The following is a 19,899-nucleotide window of genomic DNA, read 5'->3' as shown; positions in this document are numbered from 1 at the left end:
TTTAATCAGGCATATGATATTGAACCAGAGAGAATATAATTCCTTTAGCTTCGTTTCTTTATGAAAAAGGGAGGCTAGGAAGACTTGAGGAAAAGGAAGGAGGAGGAATTGGGTCAATCCTAGACAGGTGAAAGGGGAATTCACCTGTCTCACCTCACCGGGGAGGATTCTGACCACACAGAAAATGTGAGGGCTGTGGCTGGGGCATAGCTCCAGGGCTAGTCACACAAATGGTGTATCAGGAGAGTGAGAACACAGCTTACTCCAGAGTCCCACCTACCCAGTGAAGTTCTTACTTAGATGGAAGGACCATGTTACTGTCCTGTTCCAGGTTCACTTCCTATCAGAAATATGCCTGTACAACATGGATAAGTGCGTGTCACCCTCAGGAATGTATCCACAGTGGCCTTCCCTGCTTGTGGGCGGTGTATCCTGATGACAAGTACCCGTACTTAAGGGTCTGTGACATAAAGCCTTAAAGAGAAACACACACACAAGAGAAAACTGTCAAACATTGAACGTTGTTATTTATATTTTAAAAAATGAAAAAGAGGGGTTTCCCTGGTGGCGCAGCGGTTGGGAATCCGCCTGCCAATGCAGGGGACACGGGTTCGAGCCCTGGTCTGGAAGGATCCCACATGCCGCGGAGCAACTGAGCCCATGCGCCATGACTACTGGAGCCTGCGCGCCTAGAGCCTGTGCTCCGTAATGGGAGAGGCCACCGCAATGAGAAGCCCGCGCACCGCAACGAGGTGTAGCCCCGGCTCACCGCAACTAGAGAAAGCCCGTGTGCAGCAAGGAAGACCCAACGCAGCCAAAAACAAATAAAAATTAAAAAACACAAAAAACACTAAATCAATAAATTAAAAAATAAATAAATTAAATAAAATAAATAAAAATAAAATAAAATACAGATTCTGATTAAAAAAAAAAGATCATTGTTTGTGTGCTAACCACTTACTGGATTCTGTTTTGTGGTGGACGTAGACAGTTATGTTTGAGCTTTGTATTTTGTGAGAACCGTAATGAAACAAAGAATTCCAAAGACAAAAAAAAAAAAAAAAAAAGAAATATGCCTGTAAATTGAAGAGGGTATGATAAAACAATTTTGATAAAGAGAAAGCAAAAAAAAGAAAAAAATGCATTGAGCATTTTTGGTTTCCATTTAAAACCTGCTTTTGACTTTGGTAGCCCTCATCCATTCCAGAATGTTTTTCCTCAAATGGATTCCCAGGCATTCCTTTCCATGTAATTGTGTACCTACTCTATGTAAGGCACTGTGCAAAATGTTTTGAGGGTACAGAGGGAACATATCATTTTTTTCTTTAAGAAAGGCAGCATCTAGTCTGGGAATGACACGTATAACCCAAAAGTTGCCAGGCATCACCACACTCATGAGGTCACATTTACAGTGGCACCCACATTTTGATGACTTGTAACTCTGTATTTGCCCATGTGGGAACTTAGTTATCTCTCAGGGCCTATATATCAGTTAGAGTCTGAAGAAATGTGGCCTTAGTGCAGATGTGGAGATGAATCTGAAAGGACAGCAGCTAGGCCTTTGGTCATTATGCTTCCTCTAACTGGAGATTGGTGAGATGCATTTTCATACCACCCCTCCCCAATTACCAAAGCTGCGAGTCCCCAAGAATTCAGAGTGGTGTTGAAATTCAAGGGAAAGGGATCAGAAAATGACCTGCTCCCTTGACCTCCTTGAGTTTGCTTTATAGGCATTTTTTTTGTCTTGAGAATTTCACAAGGTCTTATAAAAATAGCTTCCTATGGAAGAGTGTCAATGTCTGGGGGTGAGCATGGCTACCTGCCTTGGGGTGGTCGGGGAACCATGCTCTGGTTGCCTTCAGAGACCCAAGCTCAAGATTTTCTTCAGAATTTCTATTTGACAGGGACTTTGGAGTATGATTAGATGGAAGAGTTGGTGGAGGGGACTTGTCTGGAGGTTGTGTTTGCACGACAAACTTAGATATGTGTGTATATTTGAGGGTCTTGAGGTGGATGGAGCTCACAGAGAGGAGTATTTAAGGCTCCCCCAACTTCCATGTGGCAAAGCCACTGCCTGTGGAGTTCTGCAGCTTCTCCTTTCAGGCCTTGGAGCATGAAATGGCTCATTCGACTTCATTTCTTTAACTGTAGAGCTTGATTGCCCACCAGGAAGTTCCTAGAGCACAGAAACCAAAGTCCTGCGTATCATTAGGTTTCTTTTAGTCAAGAGTAAAGAGACACATCTACCCATAAGAAAATTAGGGTGTTTTAGTCTTGATAGCTAGGCTGCCAAAAAGAATTATAAATATCCATTATAGGCTCTTTACTCAAGGATAGATGGGGTTAATCTCTGGAATCCCTTGTTAAAGTATCAAGAAATAAAACACAAGTTAAGTCTTAATCATGAGACTTGACTACAATATAGTAAATGAATCTGATCACGATGTCTCCCCTGTCAGACAGCAAGAACTTTGAGGGCAGAAACTGTGTTATATTCTTTAAAAAAATAATTTTGGATCATCTAAGTGGTTCATGAATATAATTTTCTTTACAAAAATAAAAATTACCAATACTTTTGAAATCTCCTTTGTCTCCCCGGAACCTGGTCTGTTACCTCTTCCTTATTTCCCACGTGCAAAGCACACAAGTGTGGCTCAGATGATGCCTGTGGACCCACATTGGAAGATCTAGAGTGGAACCTGAGGTTCAGTAGGCAAGAGGGTGGCCCAATGACTGACCCCCTAGCTGCCTAACCTGGCCAGGCATCCTCTCTCTACACTACTGGCAGCAGTGCTAGGAAAATCATTCTGCTTGTCGCTCGTTGCCAAGCTGAGATGAACATCAGATTTGGTATAAACTCCCATACTTTCTAGAGGATAGTTCCAGCACTCTTATGGGAGTTGTGCTCTATCTCCATGGATTAAATCTGGTCTTGCTGGGGATGCTTCCCAGGTCCTTTGAGGCAGAGACTCAGGGCTATCAAATTATGCTGGAAAGGCTTCTGTCTCAAAGGAAAGAAGATGAGAATTTCTTCTGGTCAGGAAACACTGGGCATGGACTGACTCGATCAGGAAGCTGGTGATGTGAGTTGGAGTGTATGGTGGGACGGAGACAAGGAAGTCAGATGTGGACCAGGTAAGGAGGTGGTGCTGACCTCCTAGGTCAGCTGCTTGTCTGATTCCTCATCAAGAGAGTCAAGCCAGTGACTGAGACCCATGGTCTGGGTCCTCATAGAAGGTGATGGGGACAAGTCAAGGACTTCCTCTTGGCCAAAAAAAGCAAGGTCAGGAGGGAGGGAGGAAAGTAAAAAACAGGGAGGGCTAGTTGGCCCTTTCTTAGCAAGACTTTGGGTCGATCATCCTCTCTCTGCTTCTTTAGACTCACCCCCGGTAGTGAGAATGCCAGCCCGTGGCAGGCACTTACAAGCCATCAATTTCTCTTGATGAAAAGTCATAGACTGCTCATGAATGGGGACCAGCCCTCTGGTGGCCCTTTCTCCTGGGCCTGTGTTCGGTCACTGACTTACTGGCAAATTCTTTCAATCATTGAATGTCTGTTTGTGTCACTGGGTGGACTTTCACTTAAAATTCTTGTCTAGGGCACATGCAGTAAGTGGAGAAAAATGTAGGACACGGTTTCTTTGGTCATTAAAAAAAGACCCTGGGGAAAAAGCCTAAATAGCTTGTGTTAATCATTAAACTTGCCCCATGGTCAGCTCTGAACTTTCACTTTGGCGTATGTTTGGTCGGGACACAAACGAGTTAGGTGAGTTACCTGTGTGGTAGCTGCAGGCTGGGCTCTAACCAGGTAACACGGCCATCGGTTCTTGACAGAGAGAAACAAGGTCATTTGGAAAGGAAAGATAATTTCTCCCTTGAGTCACAACGAGAGAGAAACAGAAGAAGGTACTGTTGGGTTCAGAAATATCTCTGCTCTGTGTTTTCTAGGTGTTGCCTTTCTTGCCAATGTCATGGTGAACAAAGGAAATGGGGGGTCTGTAGTAGCAACCTTGCAGCTCTGTCTGTCAAAGTCCCAAAGTGGGGGGAGGCTGGGAGGGGAGGGAGGAAAGGAGAAAGAGGAGGAATGAGGGCAGAGGGGAGAGAGAGACAAGGGGAGAGAGAAGACTTGACCCAATGCACACAGCTCTCCTCTGGTTGAAAATATTCTAGTTAAAAGAATTAAATGGAGGCTGAGTTTGTTCTTAGGAAGAATTAGTGGAAAATCACATAAAGAAAAATACATGTATTATTGATTTGATTGTTCTGTTTTAAAGGAAAAGATGTAGCTCTGAACATAGGGCTTGAAGAAAACCAATGTGTGACTATTTACTTCCATTGTTTTAAGCTTGAAAAAAAATGTTAAAATCACAGTCAGATTGAAAATAGACTCTCTTGTGCCGAGCATATTCTGTTGGGCGTAACAAGCAAATCAGATCCTGTGCTTTTGGACTAAGTAGAAAATACTCCTGGGTACCTTTCTCTAGGCAGTAGATGTATTTCTGAAAATTGAATGTTTTAAAAACGAATCCTATTCCAAATAGGTGTAAAAATGTAGGGAATTTTGCAATTTAAAGGAACACCTGCTGAATCTACTTGAAAACTTTAGAACTCCTCTTGTAAATGCAAGTAGCCTCCACTCCTACCCCATCCACTGGGGACTTGTTGGCAGGTACACAGATTATTTGCCTCTGTTTTCCCAGCTCCTAGCACAGTGCCCAGCATATATTAGGTGTATGATAAGTGTTTGTGGAGTTGAATTAACTAGAGATGATTTTATCCATTGCACTAACTTAATCAGGACATACCCATAAGATATGTTTTTTAAAAAAAATAAATTTATTTATTTTATTTTATTTATTTTATTTTTGGCTGTGTTGGGTCTTCGTTGCTGTACGCAGGCTTTCTCTAGTTGCAGCGAGTGGGGGCTAATCTTCATTGCGGTGCGCAGGCTTCTCATTGTGGTGGCTTCTTTTGTTGTGGAGCACGGGCTCTAGGTGTGCGGGCTTCAGTAGTTGTGGCATGCGGGCTCAGTAGTTGTGGCTCATGGGCTCTAGAGCGCAGGTTCAGTAGTTGTGGTGGCATGTGGGATCTTCCCGGACCAGGGATCGAACCTGTGTCCCCTGCATTGGCAGGCGGATTCTTAACCACTGTGCCACCAGGGAAGCCCATACACATAAGATACGTTTATTCTAAGTTTTTTGTAGATATTCCTTTTCTGGGCATTTATCTTGGCTTTTACTTTTTTGAAATGGTATAACTATTTTTTCTGGTTTCAGTGTTTTCTTAATCCTCCTGTATCAATGAAAGGGATCCATTACATCGATGATAGAAATTTAACACGTAAAACCTTGCCTCTGCTGCAGGACACTCTGTAGACTTTGCTGGAACATCTGCAAGGAAGAGGATAGGCAGTGAATCCACAAAACATTCAAGGCCCAGGAATCACTGTAAAGTTGTTGGGAGTTGTGTAGTCGGCTAAGACTCAAGTTGTTCCAGAAGCTATAACTAAGATGTAAGCCTATCCAAGCCCTAAGAGTATGAAATAGATGCAAGTCTTTGTAAGGATTTTGGAGATTTGGAGGACTTTTATTGCTCGCCTGGCACAATGCCTCTGTCCCTTATACAACCTGGCAAAAAAAGGGCACATATGGAACTGCGAGTCAAAATTACAAGCTACCTATGAGCAGGCAAGAATACTAGTGAAGCAGATTAAAGCTCTGGGCATCTCCCAAGCAGGGCTACCATGAGTTATTTGTGTCTGTGACTCCAGAAAGTGTCAACTGGGCCCTGTGGCAGAGACAACAGAAGGAAAGAGTGTCCCTAGGGTTTTGGTCCCTGCTCTAGAAGGTGGCAAAACTCTGATATGCCCCCAGACAGCAACAGCTCTAGCAGTGTACACAGCATATCATGGTAAGAACTTCCCTTCCTTTCAAGGGGTGGATTGAGGATATGTTCCATCAACCCACATTTGCCATGACTCAAAGGCCCAGTTTGACTAAGTGGCATGTCTCTGTGTAGCAGGGGAACACCTTGTCCACCAGGCCCCTGTCTCTAGAAATGTGAGTGCTCCTAGGCCCTGTAGAATATGTAGATCCTTCAAATGCCCCCTCTGGCAATCAGGAAGGTGATTGAAGCAACTGACCCTTCAGTAACCACAGCAGACTGGGTACATAGGAAGAGCAGCCACTGTAACACCTGGGTAAGATGGCATATTGCCAAGGATGCTGGATTGCCCTTGAAATGCAGTGACTTGGTTAATGCAAGTAACAACATGTCCTATATGTTCTAAACAACACCCAGAGCAACTTCCAAAGAGGTCTGGTACCATCTACTGGAGTTTCCAACTGGTGAAGGATTGGTAAATTGATTATATTGGGCCCCTCCCTCTGAGGGAGGGTTCTAAATATGCCTTGGTTTCTATGAACACTGCATCTGGCCTAACCCAAGCTTTCCTCGGTCTCTGCACAAACAAGGCTGCCACCATTAGGGGATTAGAGAACCGAGGACTATGTTTGGGTATCCTCATCCAAAAGACAGTGGTTGATGGGGCACAGTTCAAAGGTCATGATATGCAAGACTGGGCAAAAGAACATGACATGAATGGAGGTTCCATCTCCTCTATAACCTGTGAGAAGTAGGGTTAGTAAAAAGGAAAAGTGGAATATTAAAGCAACAGATTAAATTAATAACAGGTAAAGCCACCTTGGCTGGGTGCACTAAAGTACTATCCTAGGCTTTAATATAGTTGATCAACCAGTAAAACCTGTTGCCCCGTGTATGAGACTGAGCACCCTTACCAAGACACCCAACATTGTAAAGGTACAAAAGTCATGGGAGAAGGCCATGGCCCTGACTCTCACCATGCGTCAACGTGCTATGCTGCTGATAATAGCAAGCCCTATCACACCTTCCCAGGTATCCTAAGACATTATCTACTGGAATTTACAATGGGACATCCCACCAGGACAGGTGGATTACTTCAATCTCCACAGGATCCCATTGTCCTGTTGCCAGCCAGACCTATGGAAATGTACTACATCTGGAATGGAACCAGCACCATGGGAAAGAGGGGAGAAGGTGCGGTCCTGGTATGGCATATCCCCCAGTCCATTTCCTCATGCCTAACAGGGCTGCCTTCTCTGGCCTTGTATGGTATACACAACCAGGTCAAGCTTCCAAACTTTCCAACCTCCCTTTCCTCAAGATCAGATGGGCATGTCTGTTTTCCACTGGTGCCATTGTTTGGCTGCTGCCTTTGTTCCCTCCATTGGCCTGGAGCACATAGAAGCTGTTACTAAATTCACCCAACAGTCCTTAAATGAGAGCCAACAAAGCCCGTCCTTACGGAACACTGAAATGTCCCTAATGAGAAAAGCTCTCCTCCAGCATAGGATGGCCTCGGACACTATCCCTGCCTTGCAAGGAGGCACCTGAGCCATTATCCAAGCAGAATGTTGCGTGTTTGCACCTGATGAATCTGCTGATGCATCATCTTTATTAAATCACATGAGGACACAAGTGAACTTCCTGAGTGATCTGACCACCAACCCAGGGAACTTGATAAATCAGTGGTTCAGATCATGGAGCTCTTGGTGGAAAAAAATGTTACTTATGTTGGGAATGTTAATCTGTGTTTTCTCTTGCATGTGCCTATACTGTTGCTGTGGCCTCTATCTCCTATGCAGCCGGATAGCTGCCAAAGGAGCCCCCTCCATGCTGGTGAAACCCTTTGCTGACCTCTCAGGGCACAGCTCGGAAGAGGGGGCAAGTGAGATTGTTAGAGCTGGTCATGAGGGGCAGACTGCTGGAGGAGGTCATGCACAGGGCGTGACCACCAGTTGACCTGCAAGCAGACCCCGGGCAATTGGAGGCTCCTCACCCCCTCCCTGTCCTTGAAATGTACATTCTGCCCACAGGTCCCACAGCCAGAGCCGTTTTCAAGGATGCAGTTTTGAGAGAGTCAGGTGGTGTTGAGACCACTGGGATTGAACACGTGACTGAATCCCACTGAAGTCTCTATAAACTTTTAAGATTGTGGGGGGGGGGGTGGAGATCTACTCATCTCGCTGACGCCCACGACAAGCCTCGTTTGTAAGTTTTCCTGAAACCTGACACCTGCCAATCTGGAGTGTCTGCCTCTTTCTAAGGTCTCTCCTTGCCCTCTGTGTTTGGGGGCCGGTTAATTTATGAACCAACACAGGGACAGATTACGTGGAGAGGCGGCTCCCAAGCTGGGCCCTGATGCAGGCCAGGAGTTCACTGGGGCACAAGAAAATTTGGGGAATCCAGAAAGCGACCAGCAGGATCCAAGGTAGAGGCTGCCGCGTGGGAAGCTTGTCTGGGAGACGGTGGGGAGAACAGCTTCGCTGCGGTGCTGGGGTCACCTAGGAGAGCAATGCGAGGGGAAGTTGCAAAGGTGGGGGGCAGATCATGGTGGGACTGCAAAGTCAGAGAGAGGGCTTTCCTTTGGAAGCAGAGAACCCTCCAAAAGAAAACTGAAGTTCGTGGGCATCTCCTTTGTGCCAGGCCCTGTGTTAATTTCTTTATGTATCTATCGTCTCAGTTAATCTTGATAAAAATCTTACCAAGTGTTCTTATCGTCATTTTTGAAGTGACAGAGGTTTTGCTTTGAATTGAAAGCTTTAAGCAGGAGAAGGGCACAGTGAAGGCAGAGTTTAAAGAGGATGATCCGGGCATCGTGGATTGAGGTAGAGGGACCTGGGGTCATAGGGTCCAGTTTGGAGGGTCCAGCTTTTTCTTCCTGTTTCCTCTGCTGTGAGGATAAGATAATTTCCCCCAAATTTCCATTAACACCATTTTTTTTTCAACTTGTTACCATGTTTAACATTTGCTTTAACTCTTTACTCTTTTTGTGTTGATTGGTTTCTAGAGGACTGAGACTTCCAGAAAACAAAACAAAACAACCCGCACCCGCTCTCCGTAATCGCCATTAACTAGTATTTTGAATCTGGAATTCATTTATTTTAAAAATTTAAGTGTTTATTTAATAATGAATTAAGGAAAGAGGTTATTATTACTTACCCAGCTTAAACATGCATAAAATAAGTCAGTGGGACAAGGGGGTAGAATAATGATAATTTTATGTAAGATTCTTAGATTATCCTTTTCTTCCAAGCTTGGGAAGATGGTGGGTCCCTCTGAAGACTCTAGAGTCATACTGGTATAATTTCCTTAATTTCCCAAGTTTTAACGAAACAAAGCAATTGTATCTAAGCAAAAGTGATAGTAATTTTTCATTTTGTTTTTATAAAGCTCTGCTGCTCCAATCAAAATTGAAAATGTGTTTAATGTCTGAACAATTTTGAAAGGATTGATTTAAGTGAACAAGATGACTGGCTGGCTGGTCTCTCTGACAAGTATCAAAATACTACTTTTAGCAGGTGAGTTGGATGTGTTTTGAAGGGATTTTGGATAGAATGCAGCAGGTTACCTTGAGAACTAATTTATTGATACTTAAATATTACTTTGGGAGGAAGTGTTAAAGTATCTCCTCTAGGTTTAAATTTTCTCTGCTTAATAATTTTTTTCTGTTTAGTAGTTGAGGTTATATATTAAATAGTTATAAATATATACTTTAATTTTTAACAGTCAGTGGAAGTTGCTGTTAAGTCTAGAGCTTTTAATAATAACTTACAACCTTCCTTTTATAATTTATTTTTGAGCCATACAATGAAATTCTTTTTAGATTTTATTACTTTATCTTCCCAAGGGGAGTAGCTTATCTTGTCTTAGTGATTAATGACCAATAAAAATTTCCTTTTCTCAAATCAGGTCTCTAGTTTTCTCAGTGACTTTGGTTATCCTCTGTATCTTTTTATGGCATTTGTTTTTGATCTTCTTAAGGTAGAAGTATCTAATACACCTTTGAGGGGTGAGCATGAGCCTATCTGGCCAGGGCTGCCACGAATGGTTGTGTTGATGTGAATGATTCTTCACCACTCTTGGTTGTGCAGAGTGCCACCTGCATAAATGTACATAAATGTACAAAGCCCTGGGCTAGCCAGAGTTAGTGTGGCTTGGATGATCCTTTAACTTTTCTGATATAGAAACCGAGAAGCGTTCTGTAGACCTCACTGAGGAGCTAACTGATTTTTGCTGGCTTTACCTCAGACAAGGCATGTCCATCCAGGATCATCTTCAAAAATAAGGCATTGATAAGGTCATGCTCAGCCCATAGTCTCTATGCGAGAACCCAGTCTACCTAGTGTGTAAGTCTATAGTGGACTTTTAAAATAATTCCAGCACTGATTCATGTTTCAGCCCCTCTCTGAGCAGGCAAAGCAAAAATCTAGAGAATGCTGTGTCTCTTTGGGGAGTCATTCTGATCATGTATTCAAAAGGGAGAAACTAGAGGATGATATTCTAAGCAGGAGGACTGAAATAGGGATAACTTCCAGAACTTTCTCCTCTTCTCTGGGAAGTGGAAATATAAGAAATAAGTGGTAACAGTTAAATATGACCACCTAATTAAAGAGTGGGAAAGAGAGAAGACATTTTATGGATTCAGTTAGGAACCAAATGTATCCTGGAGGCTTTTGCAAAGGAAGTGGAAATTCAGGATTGTCCTGGTGAACACAGGGTTTTTGGATGTCTAAGATAAGAAGATCAGTCAAAACTTTCCTTAAAATGGGAGGAAGGTGTGGTCCCCAGACCGGTAACACCAGCAGCACCTGGTGAGAACTGTAAATTCTTGGGATCCACCACAGACCTACTGGATGGGAAACTCTGGGGGTGGGTCCAGCGATCTGTGCTGTATGAAGCCCTTGTGGTGATTCTGAGGAATGCTCAAAGGAAGCCGGTGGATTGAATTTGCACACTGAAGCCAGTGTTTCTCCTACTCACTTATAGTGCCTTGTCTGAGTGTCCACATTGAACCTGAAGAAGGCAGCCTCGCAGGAGGAACGTGGATCACGGTCATTTTTGACGGTAGGTTTGGGCCTTACCGAATGCAAGTTTCTTATTTATCGATCTAAAGAATCCTAAAGAATGAGTCTCTGGTGTTCTTCCTTGTCTAAGGACAGATGTAAAAGAGGTCTGGAAGGGAGATGGACCAACTGACCAACTTCTGTGTTACCAGATGCCCACATGCTAATGTCACATCACACCATTATATGTCTGTGTCCACTTCCTTATCCCAAGCTGTGGGGTGGAACTCTAGGAACCCTAATGAGATGATACCCATGTAGCACAGAACTTGGCAATGTGACCCTCAGAAACTTGGTTAGCTTCCTTGTCGATAATCCTACATATGGGAGCTTCTAAGCCATGGCTCAGTGCATCCATCTATACCACTGGAAAAGAGTAACTTTGAGGGTTGGAAAATTCTTTCCTGGATTTAAGTGGATGGACCTGAAGAGAGAATTCAGAAAAAAAATAAAGCCATAAAGAAGCACACTCATTCACACAGCCTTCGGAAATGAGAAATATTACTTTTAACCCTTAGGTAAACTCAGGGCCTGCCATTGCCCCCGTGTGGCAGGTTTTTGTATTACCCCGTGTGGATTACTGCTCTGCTCAGCCTGAGACTCCACTCTCCCTTGTGTTCAGGTTTGGAGCCAGGTCTCCTTTATCCTGCCAACGGCTCTCAGCTGGAGATCCACCTGGTGAATGTGGCTGTACCCATGCTGCCCATCATACCCTGTGACATCTCTCCTGTCCTCCTGGATTTGCCGATAGTGATGTGTAGGACCAGGTACACCTGCCCGGGAATGAGAAGACCAGACAGGATGAGTGCTTTGCTCATCTCAGTAGCTTTCAGTGGCAAATTAGAGCAACTCCTGCCATGAAAGGCAGGAAAGGTGAAATACAGGACTCCTGGGTTAGCTCTGTTTCGCAGCTGCAGGGGGGAAGTTTGAAGTGGTCAAGTGGGGCTGCCAGCTTTGGCAATTCATAGTCTTTGATTCACAAGGATTGCCACTTTCTGCCCTCAGATCTCTGCTGTCCGAAGCACATGAAGGTCTGTATTACCTGGAAGTGCAGGCTGGGGGACAGGTCGTAGGCAGCCCAAGTTCAGGACCACGAGACAGCTGCACTTTCAAGGTGGGTACTAAGCATGGAGGAATGTGTGTTTGCCTGGTCTGAGAGTGTGCTTGCACTATCGACAAGCAAGTTATAAATCAGCTGGGGAGTCTTTCTGCTTTGCCAGGATGAGAGGAACAGGTGGATGATAGTTACGGAGTTTCCGAGACTATCTTAAGAAGGTAAGTATTGAGCATGTGTATGTCAGGCTCTCGCTAAGTGCTTTATGCACGTTCATTTAATGCTTACAGCAATTTTATGGGGTAGCTTTTTATTATCCTGCTTTTACGGATGAGCAACCTGGGGCTCAGGGAGATTAAGTAATTTGCCCATGTCATCTAGTTTGTAAATTGCAGAACCAGGATTAGAACCTGCATCTAAATCCTCACTTATACTGAAGTCCATAGAGGAGCCACAAAGATTACCATTGTGCATCAGTGTTTCATTTTACAGCTGAGATCATCTGGAGTGTAAGCATGGGGAAGGGACTCAGGGACCCAAGTTCCACCTTCCTCTCTGCTTCACGGTTGATTTCTGCTTCTTCCAACCCTAGACCGAAAGGGCATGTGCTGTTGGAATTCTCCTTCGACCTCAGAGAGAGCAAAAAGCAAGCAGATAGAGAGAGTTTATGAGTCGATGCCTGCTTATTTTAGAGCTTCCAGATGCATTAATTTTATGTTGGGGCTTCATTTTATGTTGTTGAGTCTACTGTCCATTTCAGATTGGTTTTACACTAAAATGCTCTCTGAAAGCATAGGTTCTAGACTTTCCATAAAATGCAGCAGCTTGGCAGGGTTGTACTTGCCTCAGGGAGCCTCTGTTTAAGAGCAGTTCCTAATAACACAATTTAGTTATTAATCAATGCTCCTTTACAACAAGACTTCATCTTCTAAATTCATGTCTCATATGATCCACATTTTACATAGGCAATTCATCTTTAGAATTTGGAATTTGCCATCAATTCACATTTAACAACTTGTTTCTTACTCCAAGAGAATCTTGTTTTCCAGAATTTTGCTTTTGCACGTATGCGGCAGAAAGACAAAAAAAATTCTTTTTTGTTTAGACCCACACCAGCACCTCTACATTGTATCAGTGAATAAAACAGAAGAGAGACGGCGGAGCATGGTCCTTAATCACTGTGCTGTTTTTGGTTTTGATGTCCTTTCACCCCAGATAATAGTTTTCCTACTTATTAAAAGACCGGTAAGGAGAGAGAGGGGAAAGAAGAGAAACACTTCCTAAAATTGCACATAAAAGAAAGCAAGTCCTCCGGTGGTTCCACTAGCTTGGTGAATTGATGAAAAATCACCAGGGGATGCAGTTAATGAGAGGCATTCTGAGCTGAAGGAAACCCAGTGTCTCTCTTTGTTTGGGGGCTGGGGCTGGGGGAACCATATGTATTAAAAATTAATTCCACCTCTCCAGTCCACTCCAAAGAGCCTGCTGCAGGCACTGACAAGTTTGAACAACTCACAGAAGGTTTATCAAGCAGCTGGTAGCTGCGGCTTTATCATTCTCATCCTCTGCTTTTCGGCTCCCCCCACCTTGCTGCTGCCGACCCCACTCAAGCTCAGGGATCAGCCTGCAGGAAGCTCGTTAATTTTTCACTTTGTCATGTCTCTAGCTTCATGGGTGACCAGAGACCTGTTTCTCTTAGAAAAGTGCCATTTTATATTGTGTCAGCTCAGAGAGATTCACAAGTGAAGACTTTTTTGAGGTTTCACTCTGAGCCTGCCCTGCCGCTCTCTGAGGACCTGGGAGGGAGTGATGCAGGAGTCGCCTTATTTCCCCTGCACTTCTGGTGGAAGGCTCTCAGCCTGAAGGATAGACCTTGCTTTTTTTTTTTTAAAACATCTTTATTGGAGTATAATTGCTTTACAATGGTGTGTTAGTTTCTGCTGTATAACAGAGTGAATCAGCTATACATGTACATATATCCCAATATCTCCTCCCTCTTGCATCTCCCTCCCACCCTCCCTATCCCACCCTTCTAGGTGGTCACAAAGCACCGAGCTGATCTCCCTGTGCTATGCGGCTGCTTCCCACTAGCTATCTATTTTACATTTGGTAGTGTATATATGTCCGTGTCACTCTCTCACTTCGTCTCAGCTTACCCTTCCCCCTCCCCGTGTCCTCAAGTCCGTTCTCTCTGTCTGTGTCTTTATTCCTGTCCTGCCCCTAGGTTCTTCAGAACCATTTTTTTTAGATTCCAAATGTATATGTGTTAGCATATGGTATTTTAGACCTTGTGTTTTAAGTTGGAAATCAAGAGGTGTGTTTCCTTGTGTGGTTTGGATTCAGTTGTTCCGTCTGCCTCAGTTGCTAACATCTGGAAGATGGGCAGTAACCACTGCTCTGTATCATGAAGCTCCTATGATAAAGTTCCAGTGGGAATGACAATGGTATGAAGGGCGTCCCAGTGGGAGTTGAAGGCCTGGGTGCAGGAGGAGGCTGGGAGGGGGGTAGTGTACGTTTGGCAGGTGTGTGTGGAGTTGCATTAATCTTTATCCTTCAGTGAGATCAGAGCCAGCTCCCAAACTGTGAGGTCACAGCATTCTTATTTTGACCTCCTAACTGTACATATTTTCTGTGAACTCTTTTCTAACCCTTTCTGTTAGGAAGGGAGGAAACAAGCCTTGATGACAGACTGTACAGCCATGTGAATCAATACATAAAACCTGCACTTGCCAAGCCGCCATCAGCTTTGTTAAAATGTCTGTTGATTCTCCATGTCTGATGAGGGTTGTTGATTAACACCAGAGTTATTCTTTATTGCTCTTCTCCCTGGGAAGGTGGACTCCTGGGGTGCTGGAAGCAGACCAAGCAAAACAATTCGCTGTCTTTGTTTTGCAAATGGGAGGTGCAGTAGGTTAGGGGAGTGAAGGTGGTCTAGGCGTCTAGAGTAGGATGGGGGTGAAGGTAGCAGGAAGGGGAGACCAGGTCTCTTCCTGGGTAAGTCATTAGCCCATGGCTCAAACCTTGGCCAGGTCAGTCCATCCTTATGATTCTCTCCTTTTTCATGCTGGCCCTGACTGTGAAATGCTCTAATCTGGAACTAACCCAGAGGCCTATAGGTGAGATGGAGTTCCCGGAATTGTCTCCTTCTCTCCTCTGCTTCCAGGCAGTGTCTCAGTCATCTCAGATGGGGCCACTCCATTCATTCACAAAAAAGTGAATGTCTTTTACATACCAGGCTGTGCCCAGGGATACAACCAATGACTCAGCCAGGCATTGCCCCTGCCTTTCCGGAGCTTATAGTTAGTAGCTGATGTGCTTCAGGGGGTGAGGGCATCATAGGATGATTTGAGTGCCAGGAACAGGCTTCTCCAGGCTCCTGCCTCTCCAAACAATGCTGGTTTTCTCTTTGGAGAGTAATGTTGCTTCTCGTTCCTTGCATACTTTGAATCATTTTCCTCCCAACAGGCACCTTCCATTTTCCCAGACAAACTTCCCTTGCGTATCTCTCCAACTTCCAATTTTTCGTAGCTTGCTAATCCCTACCAAGGTGCTGGCTGATAATAATTTAATTTGCAATCCTTTTTATCTAAATAAGCAAACTATTGTCTAGAAAAATTTTAAAAAACCTTCAAGACCCCAAGATATCAAGTTGCAATAATGGAATTAAAAGGTTGGTATTTTAAAGCATGGCCTGCCTACCTTTCCTTTGGTAAAACATGTTCCTGGTATGGCAGGTGGGCAAGTAGAAACAGACTTGCCCAGGTGTGAGTGATATGGTGCAGGGAAGACATATGACCTTGATCAGATTCCCTTGACCTCATCTATGGAAGAACTATAACAATGTCTGTTATCTCTGCTTCACAGAAATATTGTGAAGATGAAAGGAGATAGATGTAAGGTGATTTGAGGAAATGCAACCACTTGCTGCCTTAGATGAATGCTCTGTGAGGAATGACTTAGGCTTCTTGTGTATGTGACTGTGATGTTCTAATGAAATGCTCACTGTGATAACACTTTCTAAACAGTTTTCCAGGGCACAGACACCCATTGTTTACCAAGTTAATCCACCAAGTGGAGTTCCAGGTAAGAAATCTCCTATTAAGATAGCAATAAATATAAATCCCTTTGCTGAAGCTTATTGCAAACTCTTCTACCCAGGTGGATGGTTTCTATAAATAGAAAATTTTAACTGCTTCTCTGATGCTGTTTTGAAAATAAGCATCAATCTCTGGTTTATTTTTAACCTGGTTTGGTTTCACCTCTGGGCACTTTTGCTCTATTACTTCACTGATAACCAAAGGAATCTTAACATGAAAAGAAAAAGAGGCCAGCAAAATCAAACCAGGTGTTGCTGGAGAATGGAGAATATAGACATCATCGTCACTCCTAACTTTATAATTATCCACATAATAACAAACCTTTACTGGCCCTTCCTGGGAGTCAGGTTCTGTTCTAAGCTTTATTATTTATGTTATCTCATTAGATCCTCACAACACCTGATGATATAGGAACTATTATTATTTCCATTTTGGAGGTGAGGAAAGGAGGTACCAAAAGGTTAAGTTATTTGCCTAAAGTCATAATGAGTGGTGCAGCTGAGATTTGAACGAAGACAGTCAGAATCCAGAGTGGGCCCATGTACCTTACATTTTATTTTGTGTTGAGCCAAGTTGGGTACCACTTGGAAGGCCATTAACCCTGGTCCTGATCCTGGGGGTTTGTTTATGAGTTAGAGAGCACACTTACATGCAGAGACTAGGAGGACAGAAGAGAAGAGAGAGAACGCTGGGAGGGTGGTTGTAAAAGAAGGAGTTGCAACTAAGAAACACTTACTTAAAACTAAGTAGTAAACAGAGCTGGGATCACATATAATTTGCTGTCTGATTCTTGACAAATTCCTACATCACTTTCAGGTTTTATTTGTTCAGGGTTTCCAGATGGTATAAGTATGGGGATACAAGTTGCTCAATTTTTACATGTGGTTGCATCTCAATGCATAAACTGATCTAGTCGTTTCGAACTGTTCAAGAATGTCAAAATGAATCTCTGAGTCACTGAAAAGTGTCTGTACTTTTGGTGTGTGTGTGTATGTGTGTGTGTATAGACACAGATGATGTATGTGTGTATTTAAATTACAACCTGAACAATATGAATTCGGCCTTGTCTTATTAAGGCCTGTTATTCACAGATCTGTTCCTTTCCATTCGTCTGAATAATCAAGACGTGATCATGTTTTATTAAAAAGAGTTGTGGTCTGTGAAAGTCACATGCCGTCATTTTGTCCCCCCCTGCTCTGGTGTTGTTAGAAAACTCCCGTTCGGATGGCAGAAACCTTGTTAGGGTGAGGGTTGAGGAGGAAAGCCCGCTGTGAGAGGTGTGACATGGGGCATCAGCTGGCGCCCAGATCTGTCAAGCCCATTTCTCCCACCCAGTTTGAGTTCTGCACACTGTCTCCTCCACCTTCGGGGAGAACGATTGGTGGCTGGGCTGGTTGGAGTGGTCCCTCCGGGCAGGATCCACACGGCTGCATCTTTGAAATCACTTTCCAGACGATTAGTCTCATCTCCTTTGGGAAGCCTGCCCAGAGTAGCAGACAGGGAGATGGGGGAGGTGGCAGAGACAGGAGAGATGTTTTGTGAGCAGCTGAATTCCCATATGTGGTTAACAGTCCTCCACTGTGACGCGGAATCCCCCCTCCCCGCCCAGCACACGGTCTGGCTTAGCCATTTGTCAGCTGCTGTTTGTTGGGCTTCTTTGTTTAGAAACAAAACAAAAACTCCCAGGAATTCCTAGTTTCTATAACCTGTTATTCGTTTGTAAAATTGTGCCCATCAGTTGTAGAAATCATGCCTGCCAAAGCCAGGAAATCCATCGGTTAGCCCTAGTAAAATGAAGAATTATTTTGCTAGCTGGCAACAGTAGCCGAGACCTTCAGACTCTGGGCTTCTGCCAGTTCCACAACCTTTGTCTAAGTCACTGAATTTCCTCTCTTTCTACCCGCTCTCTGGTCAAGTGTCTGCCATACTTCCTGGAAGGTTTCCACTGTTTTAGGGCCAGTCATCCAATGACTGCAGATAAAAGTCACTTCCTATTAATAAAACTCATGCACAGTATGTAGGGAAGCATTACTTCTTGCTCATGTTCTTTCGTGGCCTGAAGTGTAGCCATGAGGAGACCCAAAGTCCTCTGATTTCAGTGACCTCATGAGCCCCAAAGATGCCCTCTTCTCTTCTATTTGTGAGGTTTTGCCTCATTAACCAACACCTCTCTTACCTCTCAGTGTTGTGATGCTGGAAGAGCACAGCCTTGATGGTTAAATTCCGTAATTACTTGGAAGGCACACACTTCCATGTTGTGGGGTTGTGTGGTGAACTTTAACTTGCTCTGGTGTGTTTGCTTAAAACCTTGCTTTATGCATTTCCGCGGAACTGAATTTAGGTGTTTTTCAACTCTGGAGGAAAGCAACTCATGTAGCATCAGGTATGGGCCCCAAACTCTTTCTGATAAGGGCCTACTCTAGATTTCTTTCCCAGATCCTCTGAGCAGAGAAGGTGGGGGTAATGCTGAGAGTTCCCCTTGATGAAAGGGGGTTGTTGATGCCTGCACCCCCATTTTTATGAACTCAAAAGAGGCGAGTATCAAGGAAAAACTTGCTACCCAATGGGAATCCCTACACATTGCATAGAGGAGACCCAGCAGTGGAAGTCATCCATTTATCCGTGGACAAGGCAGATCCCCATTTTGCCTGATCTTTGAACATGAGCATATTTGTTGAATTAATTGCATGTGCAGTGGCCCATCCTTTAAGCCATAACTCTGTTGCTCTCTCGTGCCCTTCTTTCTGACTTCCTGTCTGTTTGATTCATCCATGACATTCATCTTTTGTACTCTGAGATACGGAAAGAAGTTTAGTATCTTTGAATATCTATCCAGATCGTGTGATATGAGCTTCCTCTTATCACATGTGTCCAGAGGAAAGTCTCATGAAGCATGGAGCACCCCCAAAGAATATTATTTTTAAATCCCATGTGGGTGGATGGTCTACACACAGCCAAGAGAGTGGAACAAGGCAGTGTGTTTATTTTTTTTTTAATTTTATTTATTTATTTATTATTTATTTTTGGCTGCGTTGGGTCTTCGTTTCAGTGCGAGGGCTTTCTCTAGTTGTGGCGAGTGGGGGCCACTCTTCATCGCGGTGCGCGGGCCTCTCACTATCGTGGCCTCTCTTGTTGCGGGGCACAGGCTCCAAACGCGCAGGCTCAGTAATTGTGGCTCACGGGCCTAGTTGCTCCGCGGCATGTGGGATCTTCCCAGACCAGGGCTTGAACCCGTGTCCCCTGCATTGGCAGGCAGATTCTCAACCACTGCGCCACCAGGGAAGCCCCGGCAGTGTGTTTAAATTGGCCCCTCCCTGCCTCCCTTCCTGGGACTGTGAAGAAGCCCTGATATTCCTTCTGTGCTCCATACATACATGAATAAGTCCACAATGGCAATGATTCATTATTTTTGCCTCTTTGATATTTAATATCGATGAATGGATTATACTTGGTGATCCTTTCCTGTTGTACCGTTTATAAAAATGTATTAATATTCTGAGTCATGACCAGCTTGGCCATTTTGAGTAGAGGTAACAAAAGAGAAATACAGTTTACATTATATATTTAGAGTGTGAGCTAAGTAGATTAATTGAAAAAAATATTTTTCAAACAGGAAACCTTATACATGTGTATGGCTGGATTATCACTGGAAGGTCGGAAACCTTTGATTTTGATGCTGAGTACGTTCATAGGTAAGCGTGTGCTTGTTTCTGTGTTCAACTAGTTACAGATATGCTGGATTGATTCCTGAGACCAGCTTCCCCCATAACAATAAATTGTAAGCAGCTGGCACGGAATTCCTC

At 44.0% G+C, this 19,899-nt stretch overlaps 1 protein-coding gene across 7 annotated transcripts in view; it reads left to right on the top strand.

The window, feature by feature from the left end:
- The first annotated feature begins 3,775 nt into the window (after positions 1 to 3,775).
- PKHD1 (PKHD1 ciliary IPT domain containing fibrocystin/polyductin) overlaps positions 3,776 to 19,899 on the top strand; it is a 456,842-nt gene continuing 440,718 nt past the window's right edge. For 6 of the 7 annotated variants that reach the window (XM_057555319.1, XM_057555317.1, XM_057555318.1 and 3 more), the window contains exons 1-7: positions 3,776 to 3,905; positions 9,273 to 9,400; positions 10,869 to 10,946; positions 11,568 to 11,712; positions 11,951 to 12,059; positions 16,025 to 16,082; positions 19,710 to 19,788. In XM_057555319.1, the coding sequence (XP_057411302.1) occupies positions 9,349 to 9,400; positions 10,869 to 10,946; positions 11,568 to 11,712; positions 11,951 to 12,059; positions 16,025 to 16,082; positions 19,710 to 19,788 (521 nt within the window). In that variant the 5' untranslated portion in view covers positions 3,776 to 3,905; positions 9,273 to 9,348. Of the gene's footprint in view, positions 3,906 to 7,929; positions 8,311 to 9,272; positions 9,401 to 10,868; positions 10,947 to 11,567; positions 11,713 to 11,950; positions 12,060 to 16,024; positions 16,083 to 19,709; positions 19,789 to 19,899 lie in introns of those variants that run through there. The other variant, XM_057555314.1, reaches the window with a different exon arrangement.

This window comes from Balaenoptera acutorostrata, chromosome 10 (genome assembly GCF_949987535.1).
Source record: "Balaenoptera acutorostrata chromosome 10, mBalAcu1.1, whole genome shotgun sequence".
Classification (NCBI taxonomy): Eukaryota; Metazoa; Chordata; class Mammalia; order Artiodactyla; family Balaenopteridae; genus Balaenoptera; species Balaenoptera acutorostrata.
The sequence above is the reverse complement of the archived record's forward strand: the minus strand, read 5'-3'. Positions and strand labels throughout refer to the sequence as shown.